Consider the following 12,134-nt stretch of genomic DNA (forward strand, 5'->3'; position numbering starts at 1 on the left):
AGAAGTGCAGAAGGCTGCCAGACTGTTTTCCAAGCGTATCCTACATACACAAATCTACATGAACAAGCTAAAAAGAAAATATCATTTTTGAACGGCACTCAACCTCCATTTTTTTTTTGCTAATTTTCAATGTATGTGCTTTACACGTTGGAAAAAAATCACTTTGCAAGAGAGTTAGGTCCAGCTAGAATTGAAAAACAATTCAAATCATTAGCATGGAAGACCCTCAAGGGCCTGGTACATGCCTTTACAGTTCTTGATTAACTGTGTTAACATACAGATACTCTCTTTCAGACATTCATCTATCAAGTATCATGGATTTTAAAGCTTCACATAAAAATGTTCCATTTATAGTATTCTCAGCACCTAATATTCCAGTTAATGAAACGATATAAAGCTGAAATTCAGTAAGATCTTGAACTATATGGGCAAATAAATAACCTTGGAACACAGGATCTTGGAAAATATGACTAGAAGCAACACTCTTCTACTGCTGGGAATCACTTTATGTAACGCCTTTCATAAACTGACCAAGCTCCGCTTTAAGCCCAGGTACATTTTTCTTCTCTGAACTTCACACCTGTGACTACTATAAGCATTCCAATTTCCATCCTGGAAGCATTAGTTGCCAATTTAGTTTTTTAAAGTCAAAACGGTATTTCAGTTTAAATAACTTTATCGTGTTAACCAAGTCAACTCCACATTGCAGCCTCTGTGTTGTTAGGTACACCATTCCTTTGGTCAACTTCACAACCCTTCTGTGCATCTGTTCACACCTCAGTTTATTACTGCCACAATACAAACCATGCCTAGTACTCCTAGTACTAGTGCCTTATCCAGTGTCATTAATGTTTTTAAATAAATACCTCCTAAAATCAAATCTGCCTTTATCACGACTACAACATATCCCAGTCTTCCTCATGTGTCTGCTAGCAATGCACTATCAGCAAATTTCATCAGAGCTTTCTACTTTCTTTTTATACTGTCATCACGACAAGAAAAGCTGAAGTCTCATGAGTCACGTGAAACATCTTTAAGAAGCCCACTAGGCTCACTGCCTTTTCGCCCAGTAATTTACACGTTAAGCATGCCTCTTGTCTACTCATCTTTTCCAATTTTTTGGGAGTGTAAGCGACAACAAAAGCCTTAAGATCTAAAAGTCTGCATCAATGAATCTACATTTCCTTGGGCTAGAAAATTAGTTATATATTAAAATATATCTGGCTAGTCAAGCATGACCTATCATGCTACACTTAGCCCCATTTGTCACTTATTTCTAGATCTTTATAGTTTTCTTCAAAATTTCAATTCATTTAGTAGTTCAACGTTCTTACGTATTTTTTTGTATATATAGACAGATATATACACACACAGAGTAAGAGATTATTTTCTTCAGTTCTCTACTCCTTTAGTACTATTTTAGTAGAGAAAAGACATAACAATTACAGCATGAAAGAGAGAGAAAGATTTACCAGTTTAGGCTCTCCTCTATAATCACTTCCTTGGTTCTTGACAAATAAGCGGAAGATCTAAATATTTGAGAAGCTATGATAAGATGATTCACTTTAAATTCTATTGTATTCTATTATCTATGCAAACACTGCCAAGAGATGAGACTAATTAAAATCAGATCTGAGAACGTGAGTAAGAGTATTTCTTTTGCAATTTTCTACTCAAACTTTACCATGACAAGAAATAGTACTTAAAAGGTCTAGCCAAACAGCAATGCTAGTAATATGGTGCTTTTAGTTTACATGGAATTCATGTTTAGCTCCGACTGATGAATAATCATTTACCCTTTCTACCACAATTCTCTTAGTGGCTGATAAAATAGGCTGAATGATGCCTTCATAATGGTATTTCCCTCAACTATAATTGTTTAAAAAGAATAATTTATACATACTTTAGAATTAAGCATTTTAATTATGCATACCATTCCAGCAAATATATTTATGGATAGCATAGATATTAATGTTACGTTTTCAGTTAATTCCTTACTGGCATCAGATATATTTCCTTCTAGACTTGGTTAAAAATTGGCAGCCTCAGTAAGTTCATTTCTGAGGAGCTATGTGATAAAAAGTACTCTGAAGTACTATGAACACAAAGTATCATTGTGCTCAGTTTAAAAAAAAAATTAAGTTAGATGTGTTATTTATTGAACATTGGTGAGGTAGCATATCACACATTAGACAATATTCACCATATTCATTCACACAGTGAAGAATATTTAATCTATGCCAGGAGATATTCTAATCTAGTTTTAAAATGTTCTGCAGCGTCTTGCCACACAGTATGTAAACTTTATATAATTGCTGACTAATTATAGTATTATTTAAAACAAAATCTCAGAAACAAAATTCAGATTCTAACTTTAAGACTAGAAAAAGAAATGGAAAAAGCTAGAACTGCAGTTTTTACCCAAACAATAGTTATAACTTGGTTAAGCCCAGTGGGCCTTGAAAAGATCTTTTTAAATTATCAACTCTTCCCTGAGTATATGGTCTCTCTTAAAATAATCTAAAAAGCACAGCTTAACAAGTTCATTTAAACTCCTGGGGGAATAATTACAAGCAGTTAGACAGAAATACTCTGCTTTCAAATCTACAGATTTATAGTTTGTAATAAAAGACATAAAATGTCCTCATGACTGGTCAATGCAGTTCTAATAGCAAACAAAACTCCAGTGGTTCAGCGACCATAATCTCCAGAGAACTGAGATGTTTTGCAGATTTCAATTCACAAATAGTCTGTATGACTTTCAACAGCTAAATTTTAAATTACATGGAGCATATTTTATTCTTAAATTAAAATTGCAGGCATATAAATACTGTATGTGTTTTTAAAAGCAATTCCAAAAATTGTGGTTTGTGATTGCAACAGTTAATTATAGGATGCCAATACCAACACATACTGAATCCTGCATCACTAAAACTAGTGCATGCTGGTTAACCCAGACATACTTTCTGAGCGCACTCATCAGATCACAAGACATTCATCACAGAGCCAAACTTACATTTTCCTTGATGAGGACAAGTATGTTTTATTTGTCTAAAGACAGTTTCATAATTCATCTGAGGGCATGAAAGAAAAACATAGTAGGCATCACTCTGCAAGACTGATGAGCAGCAAAGAAAACTGAACAGAAATCGATTAACTTATAATAGCAAACTGACTGACTAATAAAAAAACATTAATATCTAAGACATTTAACTCATCTGGAGATGAACTCTAACAGAATTAATTAAATAAAAAAACAATGCTTAGGATACCTGGCAAATTCCAGACAATAAATGCTGTCATTTGTTGTCATTTACTGCTAGAATTTATTAAGCCTGGAAGAAATTTTTAAAACAGGGCTCTGCACTTCTTGGAGTTTATTTTTAAATGTATAGAAAAGTAAAAATACACAGAAGGATTTTTTTTTTCCCTTTGTTGGATTTTTTTAAACAATACCACCAGCAGTTCACTTCCTTATTGAGAATGCTTATGGATCTGGACAAACTCATACATTTGCCCTTGGAAAGCTACAAGACAACATATAAGAAAAGACTGGCATGAGATTAAATGAATTACAATTCTGTGATCCATAAGTGACATATATCATCCTTATGTATTTCAGCACTTTCTTCTTCTCTTTTCAGTTCACATTTTATTGTTTTATTTCCTATTTCTACGTATTCTAATTTTCCTTTTTTCAGACTTCTCATTAAATAACAAAGAAATCAGGTCCTTAAAGAAAATCTTCTGTTGTTTTCATCAATTGTTCCTGAATTCCAGTGAACTGTTCATCACAGAATCATAGAATGGTTTGAGTTGGAAGGGATCTTTAAGATCACCTAGTTCCAATGCCACTGCCACAGGAAGGGACATCTTCCACTAGATCACATTGCTCAAAGCCTCATCCAAACTGGCCTTGAACACTTCCAGGGATGGGGCAGCCACAACTTCTCTAGGAAACCTGTCCCAGTGCCTCATCACTCTCAGTGAAGAATTTCTTCCTTATATCTAATCTAAATATCCCATCTTTCAGTTTAAAGCCATTGCCCCTTGTCCTATCACTACATGCACTTATAAAAAGTCCCTCTCCAGCTTTCCTGTAGGCCCCCTTTAAGTACTGGAAGGCTGCAATAAGATCACCCTGAAGCCTTCTCTTCTCCAGGCTGAATGGACCCAACTCTCTCAGCCTGTCTTCATAGGAGAGGTGCTCCAGCCCTCGAATCATCTTCATGGCCCTCCTCTGGACTCACTCCAGCAGCTCCATGTCCTTCTTGTGTTGGGGACTCCAGAGCTGAATGCAGTATTCCGGGTGGGGTCTCATGAGAGCAGAGTAGAGGGACAGAATCACCTTCCTCGACCTGCTGGCCACGCTTCTTTGGATGCAGCCCAGGATACGGTTGGCTTTCTGGGCTGCCCGCTCACATTGCCGGCTCATGTTGAGCTTCTCATCCACCAGCACTCCCAAGTCCTTCTCCTCCGTGCTGCTCTCAATCCATTCTTCACCCAGTCTGTACTTGTGCTTGGCATTGCCCCAATGCACATGCAGGACCTTGCACTTGGCCTTGTTGAACTTCATGAGGTTCTCACAGGCCCATCTCTCCAGCCTGTCAAGGTCCCTCTGGATGGCATCCCTTCCCTCCAGCGTGTCCACAACACCACACAGCTGGTGTTGTCAGCAAACTTGATGAGGGTGCACTCAATCCCACATGTACATGTACATGTTTATTCATCCATTTCTTCTGAATCCCCTGTGTTCTCTCCTCTCCCACCCTTCCCTGTATAGGTAATCTTTCACTGTACATTCTGGTATTCTCTGGCATTTTTTTCCTGTAGTCTTGTCCAAGTCTGCCACCAGCTATAAACACCTATATCAGACAGTAACAAACCTTCATCCTAAAAAGTCTTCACTCAGAGCAGAACAGTCACCAGTGAATTTTCAGGAAAAAAGGCAATTAATACGGAAAATACATGTAGCTCAGTTTTACGTAATGCTCCCAGAGAGGAAGAACTAGCTCAAATACTATAAATTTGTACCTTCAATAAAAGTTTTTCAATATAAAAAAACACTGGTTCTGCTATCCAAAAAGAAAAGCTGCATTCTGGATTTCCAAGCCTAAGAACAGATACTAAGAGACATTAAAAATGAATGAAATTATATTCTCAATCCAGATATGAGTACATGAATCTAGGAAAATAACAGTTACCTGTTACCAGGCAAGTCTTTTTAACTACCTGGTAAATCTGAAGAATTTATTTTTAGAAAAACTTACGAAAATACCAAATAAAGCTCAGACTTTGGAGACTTGTTTTCTGCCTGGTTCATTGTACAGAACATGATGCTCACTGGCAGAGAAACTATGGAATATTTTGTTCTTTTCTCTTTTAACATGAATGACACTCCTAAATACACAGTTCACAACTTCTCATGAATCATAGAATCATAGAATGGTTTGGGTTGGAAGGGACCTCAAAGATCATCTAGTTCCAACCCCCCTGCCATGGGCAGGGAAATCCTCCACTACACCAGGTTGCTTAAAGCCTCATCCAACCTGGGAAAGACTAACTTCCTTCTGCTTTTTAGAGGCAATCTAAACATGTAACTGTTTGTTTCACAAACTTTAATATATCCACTAGACCGCTCTATGAAGAATACAGGGGAAGAGGAAGTATAATGTTTACTGTGGAAAGAGTCCATTGATTTCAGATGCCTGGCTGAGTTTTCAGAATACTTTGCTTCACACACACTTCATGCAATGATGAAATTCATTACATGCCTCAGAGGTCAGATATTCCAGAGAGGTACCCATATAATGATGAACTGATAATTAGCAAGTAAGACTGTAATGTATGTTTTCCGCTGCTCAGTATCGCATGAGAACCACACGGGAGGCAGGCATGGAATCCAGAGCTCTGGCACCACACTGAGCTGTCATAAACAGGAAACCCTCCTCCTCCTCCTTCCCACCATTCCATTTACCATGCTCTTCCTACTCTGCAAAACTGAGACAGGCCCTAGAACAGAGCTCCTGTTTGAAAAGTTACAAGGCTTTTACTATTCAGGTGTGACTCAACAGCACAGCAGAGATGAACATAATACAGGTCCAGTGGAAGAGCCAGCACATTACGATCCAATTGAAGATTGTAGGTTGCACCTAGCTTGCTCTTAGCTAGCTCCTTGGCTCCTGACTGCTCTAGTTATCCTTCTCCAAGACAAGGCCTACAAGCAGCTCCTGGAACAGGTGAACGCAGAGGATTGCTCTCAAAATATCATGAAGAAGAGACTGCACAAAGATCGGACACTTTTGCAACATACAATATTCCAAAACTTAATCTTTGCACTGCCAAAATGCTAGCCTTTGTGCTCTACTTCATAGCATTCAACACATATCCTCAAGTTCACAATACAGAAACATAAATTTGGAGGGCTGTAATGCAGTTCTCACTTTTTATTTTTTAGATTCTTTGAATTAAAAAACATACATCAAGTAACAATTATGTCTGAATGGTCAAATGGTATGTAATGCAGATACAGTCAGTTTGATTTAGAGAGAACTAGACTTAAGTAGTGTGGAGTTGACATGAGCTAGCCTGTGACAACCTCAGACAATGGTCCCTGCTCAACTGGTCCCCGTTGCACAGAACAGACACAATTACAAAAAAAAAACCTTAAGATTTCATAGTCGTCCTTAATTCTGTCATTTCTTGGCTTCTAAATACTTGCAAATTTGTTTTTCTTTGAAGACAGCTTTTTAAGTGTTACATACACCTAGGCAAAAAGATGTAACATTAAAATATAGACATGTTCAGAGATGGACAAAAGTTAAAATGTGTTGATTAGAATTTGGATTTGCCTACAGCTTTGACATAAAGCCTATGCTTTGATATAAAAGTATATCTGGCTCTACATTATCTAGAATTTTCCTGAATCAATATGGAATATCATATGATCAAATCTTGATCAGTCCATGCACTACAGATGAGCTACACCAACTACAATAAGAGGCAGGACAAGTTGATGACTTGAACTTGTTCACAGTCTGTCCCAAAGTCATTATATAATTTTTTAAACTCATAAATAACAAATAATTTCCATACTAATATTCCTCATACATGCTTATTGTCCTTTGTTTACTTTCAGTGAGAAATTCTATAACTGTTTAGCATTTTGTTACCCTTTGATGTAAAGCAAAATGTCTCTTCTAAAGACAGAGTTCAAGTAAACAGAACTTCAATAATGGACTTCATAATGAATCCTATAGAAATAAACAAAGCCATGCAGTGGTTTCATTTCTAAGTTTTCTCAATACTTCATATTTATATTAGCCAAATTTTCCAGTTATGGTCTCTGTCTCTACAACCTTTGTCTCCCTTTTCTTTTTCCTTGACTCAGCTCCTTTTTAGAATTGTGTCTTCTTTTGGCATATGGCGAAAGGTGTTTCATAAACTGCGGGGAATAGCAGGCACTTGTATGGAGAAAGCAGATACAGTTTTTAATGTGAATTATAGCTACAATGAAATATTTATTCCCTGAGCACAGAGCTCAGTGAAAATAAGTGAACATAGTATATTCTCATACTAAGCTGAAAGAAAGGAGAGAAAAGTGCCTGGTTTAGACACCATAGAAAATCTTTCTCCTCCTGCAAAATGTTTCCAAAGAATAAATGTATGCAGTTTTCATGAATTGACAGATCTTCCCTTGAATATTAATTAAGTCAAAACGTTTTAATCTAGACAAGTGTCTACTCCTTTAGAGCCAATTGTTTTTTCCATTGTATATTGTTGTATCTCTGAAATGCCAATGAACTGCATGACAGAAGATACATGGTTAAATTCTTGTCTCTACCTAAATCGACATGAGTTTTCTCATGACTTCAAAAAGATCATTAACTCATTGCCATCATAACAATAGGATGTGGCAGTATTTGTAAGGTTCTGATACTTGAAACTGTCTTTTGTTATGAGCTAGGCACTTCCTCTCCTCATATATCTTCTTTAAAATGTTCCTTTTCCTACCAGACTCACCATTGCTAAAATAGCAGTAAAAAAGGCAATCTGTCACCCAGGAATCCCGCAAAGGAACAATAAAAATACCAGAGAAAGTTGACATCTTCCTCTATTTTGCTTCAAGACTTTATTTATCAGCACAGAAGAGAATTTGCGCTGTCCTTTGTATGTTACATATGGCTAAGCAAACAGCTGTATTTAAACCGCACACTAGTAACAGCCACAGCAGGCTCCAACGGAAAGATTAGTCAAGATGAATACCTCCAATAGCCAGGAAAAAAAAAAGGACAAATATTTGGTCCAAAGGTTCTTTAAAAAAAAAGTGGTGTCTTCCTCTTGCTATGGGCACTGCACTGTGCAGTAGAAAACTGAAATTCTGAGGTGGATTTAAAACGCTCTCCCACGTCTTCTGAAACTGAGGTATGTTGGGGAGATGATGCATTCAGTCTCCAGAGAGAAGAAAGATACTGTTCACACAGCACTTCTACTCACCAGTCCTTGCAGCGGCAATGGTGTTGGCTTTGAAGGAAGCCAACTGTCCTGCTCTCCCAGCCAGAGGTAAAGAATTGCATTGGTGGCCGCTAGAGGGAGGATTAGGAATATAGTAAATTGTGGGCAAAGGCACCCATGATGAATCACATGGGACAACCTACAAATCCCCCACCGCTGCCAAAGAGCAAAAATTCTCAGATACTGCTATGGGCTGGGAAGTATAATCCAGTTGTTATCATCTGATACAGAGAAGCTGTCAGTATGCATCCTAAACTTTGGTGGCTGGAGGATAGGAGGGCTGACTAGGATCATGTGAAGCACACCTACAAACATATATTCCTTTAATTACAGTTGCCTTATTTGCCTTCTGGTTTTAAATCTCGTTACTTAAAACTTCTGATGTCCTTTATCAAGAAAGCTCCTGTGAAAAGCAAACATACCGGCTTCAAGAAAATCTCAGAAGAAGCATCAACAGAGACACACTGTGCCAAGATTATACTGTAGTTAACAAAAACATCTGAACATATTAAATGTACTTAAATACAACAAAATCCGTTGTGATAAAATAAATGTTCTTTCACTAAATTAAAGTTTGAGGCATGTCTGAAAGAAATGTTTTCAATTAGTTACCTAGATAATTATGCAGTAAAGTGTATCTTGCAATTCAGTTTACCCTGTAGCTTGATTGCCTGGTGTCTTACCTCCAGCACAAGTGGCAGAACATTCTGACCAAGGCAGATGATTCCACGCAAAGCCAACTTCATTATCTCCGCTGCCAGTGCGAGAGATGGGAACATTGAATTTATACCTTATACCCAAATTTTGTTCCTGTAGCAGAATCTGTAGTTGAAAACAACTGGTTATACCATTAAAACAGGCAAGGAGAGGGCAACTACAGTGACATTTAATCTAGGTATATGTTATGTTCTGTGGAAGAGAAAAAAGTAATAAAGGAAGCCATAGGAGTTCTTTTAGGAATACCTAAAGGAATCTGGACTAACTTTTAGAACATATGCAAAAGAAAAGTATTATTGTCTAAGGTGAGCTTTGTCTTTTTTCCCCCCTTAATACAACTTTATAACTTCTGTCGGTTCTTTATTCTTGACATGATTGTTCTAAAAAGCCAGCTTTCATACAATTAATGTCGTAATGGAAATTAACTTCACAGCTAAATAATTATGTGAGGTCAAAGTTGGATAAGGACGTTACTGTGCAAACATGCAGCAGCCCTCACTGAAATCTTGTGAGGAGCTACCCACATAGCAGTTACAAACCTAGATCTGCCCTTGTTTGCAATTCTAGTGACTTATATAGTAATAATAATAACAGCAAGATTATTGCCGAGGTCATTATTTTCCCCTAATACAACAGCCCACAGCATTAGCTTGGTGGAATCACACGGGTGATTCCTTTAAAGGAATATCAAAACTCTTGCTGCAGCCATATCATTGCAGATGATATAGATGGAGGAAGTGCAACAATCACCAGGACTTTTTCCTAAACTCACTGTTGAACTGCACTTCCACATATCACCTGTCCAACACTTGCCTTTGACTATCAAACTTTTCCTTTGTGTTGCTAATTATATATCATGTTAGATGCAGCAATCTGACACATTAAGAGCTACTTCTCATCCCCTTCTACTTTCTGTGATATTTGCAGAGATGTATCTGCCTATCTCGATTAGACAAAAGAGCAGAGAACTTTCAGTAAGAAAGTCAATGGCACTGACCGAATGAGAAAAGGTACTACAATCATTGTGCAACTCATTCTGTATGGACTCTCTAGCTTATCCACACCTACAGCAGAAAAATCAGGATTCAGGAGTTTGAAAATGCTGCCTAAAATGTCAATATCCAGGCAACAATCCTTTTATACACAAAAATATCCCGTCTGGCTCAAGTAATCCCTGAACTGCAAATCTGGCAGCTGACAGAATATTCTGGACAAGTATCACCTTGTTCGTATACTCCTCCTCAAGACAGTAGTGCAACAGTAGGCTCACTATTGCCTGCTGTCAGAGACAGGGCATCAGGATCTTGGTCACATCTTCTGTTACATATTCATATTTCGTACGGTCTGTTCAGAGCAATGTATGTCCCAGTGACATACTTTAACATGAGTCAAATCATGATACTCTTGCTGCAGTAAGAGTATATTTCACATTCAGGCCAGGCTTAAAGCCACTGATGTCAACAGAACTGTCAGGAACTGTGATGCTGTATCTCAACACTCCCAGGTATCAGCAGTATGCAGAGATACAACACACGGTCCATCTACAATCTCAGCTACCGTTATTCTGAATCACATTTAACAGAAATGGGGCGAGATTTCTTGCAGCTCTTCTGATTTTATCTCTGTTTTCTCATAATGTTTTCCAGTCAGTTTTGAAAGGTAACAAAGCTGTGTTAAAACACAAATGCAAAGTCCCAGCTAGGCAAGCTGTGTACTCTTTGACAACTCAACCTATTTTGATTTCATTCATGGCCTTGTCTTTTCTTAGAACACAAATAAATATTTCAAATTCCAGAAATATATTAATTATAACTTTACCATGACTATGAGATTTTCTGAAGTAGGGCCTAGTGCTTCCAAAGACTCTGGTTCATCTGTTGGCCTCTTGTAATGAAACGCTGTTCCAGCAACATCAAACTTTCTTGGCCAGTCAATAGTCCAGGCACCATTAATATAGTAGTCATCCTCTTCAGATTTTAAAGCTTAAAAAAAAATACAAGCCACCTAAAAATTGGAAGCAGCATTTATAATGGAGAAGCCATTGCAAATTAATCTACTAATCTGTTGTAAGTATATGAGCTTCAGCTAAATATCACTATTTTTTCAAGCAATATAAAGCCTTTTCTTTATCCCTGGTCAAATTATCCTTCATGCAGTTGGACAATATTGTCTGCGTAGTAGTCTTCAACGTGCAGCTATACTTTGCAGATTTCAATATGCAGATTCTATATGGAACAAAAGAGAACGCCGCATGCAACTTTCAATATATCTTCAACTTTAAAACCAAGCCCATGTGCAATGTATGCTGTTCTACATAAGATATATGTAGGTCTCACATGTATAATCAATCTAATCTAATCTTCAGATTAAGAAGTTGGGGCATGGGATAGGCATTTCAGATAATGTGCAGAGGAAAAAAAGAGAAGGAACATTGAATCTGACATATGGTGCCCATCAGCTCTTGCTTTGTTACCTTTGTCCACTGTTTTTTCTTCCCTTCTTAAAGCATAAATCCAAGACATTTCTACTACAAATTCAAATACTAGCTACTTAATCTGATAAGATATTTTATTATTCCTAACTTTTAGCCTTAAATCATAAAAGTAATGTAGATAAAACATAAATTTCTTAGCTAATCAAACAATTAGGTTGGACTAGCACATATTATTCAGGGATTTATATTTGACATTTTATGAATAATATTAGATAAATTTTCTAAATATGAAACTAACTTTGTATCTTTAGGTGAATATTCTGTTAATTAGATATTGACTTCTTGACTTAAAAGGTGACTATTCTGTTTATTACATATTGACTTCTTGACTTAAGGTGAGGATCAATCTCACCTCTGTGCCTGGCAAGGTCATGGAGCAGATTCTCCTGGGAACCATGCTAAGGCACAT

At 37.2% G+C, this 12,134-nt stretch overlaps 1 protein-coding gene across 3 annotated transcripts in view; it reads right to left on the bottom strand.

Annotated features, from left to right (window-relative positions):
- ADAMTS6 (ADAM metallopeptidase with thrombospondin type 1 motif 6) overlaps positions 1 to 12,134 on the bottom strand; it is a 171,380-nt gene that overhangs the window by 24,736 nt on the left and 134,510 nt on the right. For all 3 annotated transcript variants that reach the window (XM_086628944.1, XM_086628943.1, XM_086628942.1), the window contains 2 exons: positions 11,050 to 11,213; positions 9,198 to 9,336 (listed from right to left, as the gene is read on the bottom strand). In XM_086628944.1, coding sequence (XP_086485070.1) covers positions 9,198 to 9,336; positions 11,050 to 11,213 — 303 coding nt within the window. The remainder of the gene's footprint in view (positions 1 to 9,197; positions 9,337 to 11,049; positions 11,214 to 12,134) is intronic.

Source organism: Tauraco erythrolophus, chromosome Z, assembly GCF_009769465.1.
Source record: "Tauraco erythrolophus isolate bTauEry1 chromosome Z, bTauEry1.pri, whole genome shotgun sequence".
NCBI lineage: Eukaryota > Metazoa > Chordata > Aves > Musophagiformes > Musophagidae > Tauraco > Tauraco erythrolophus.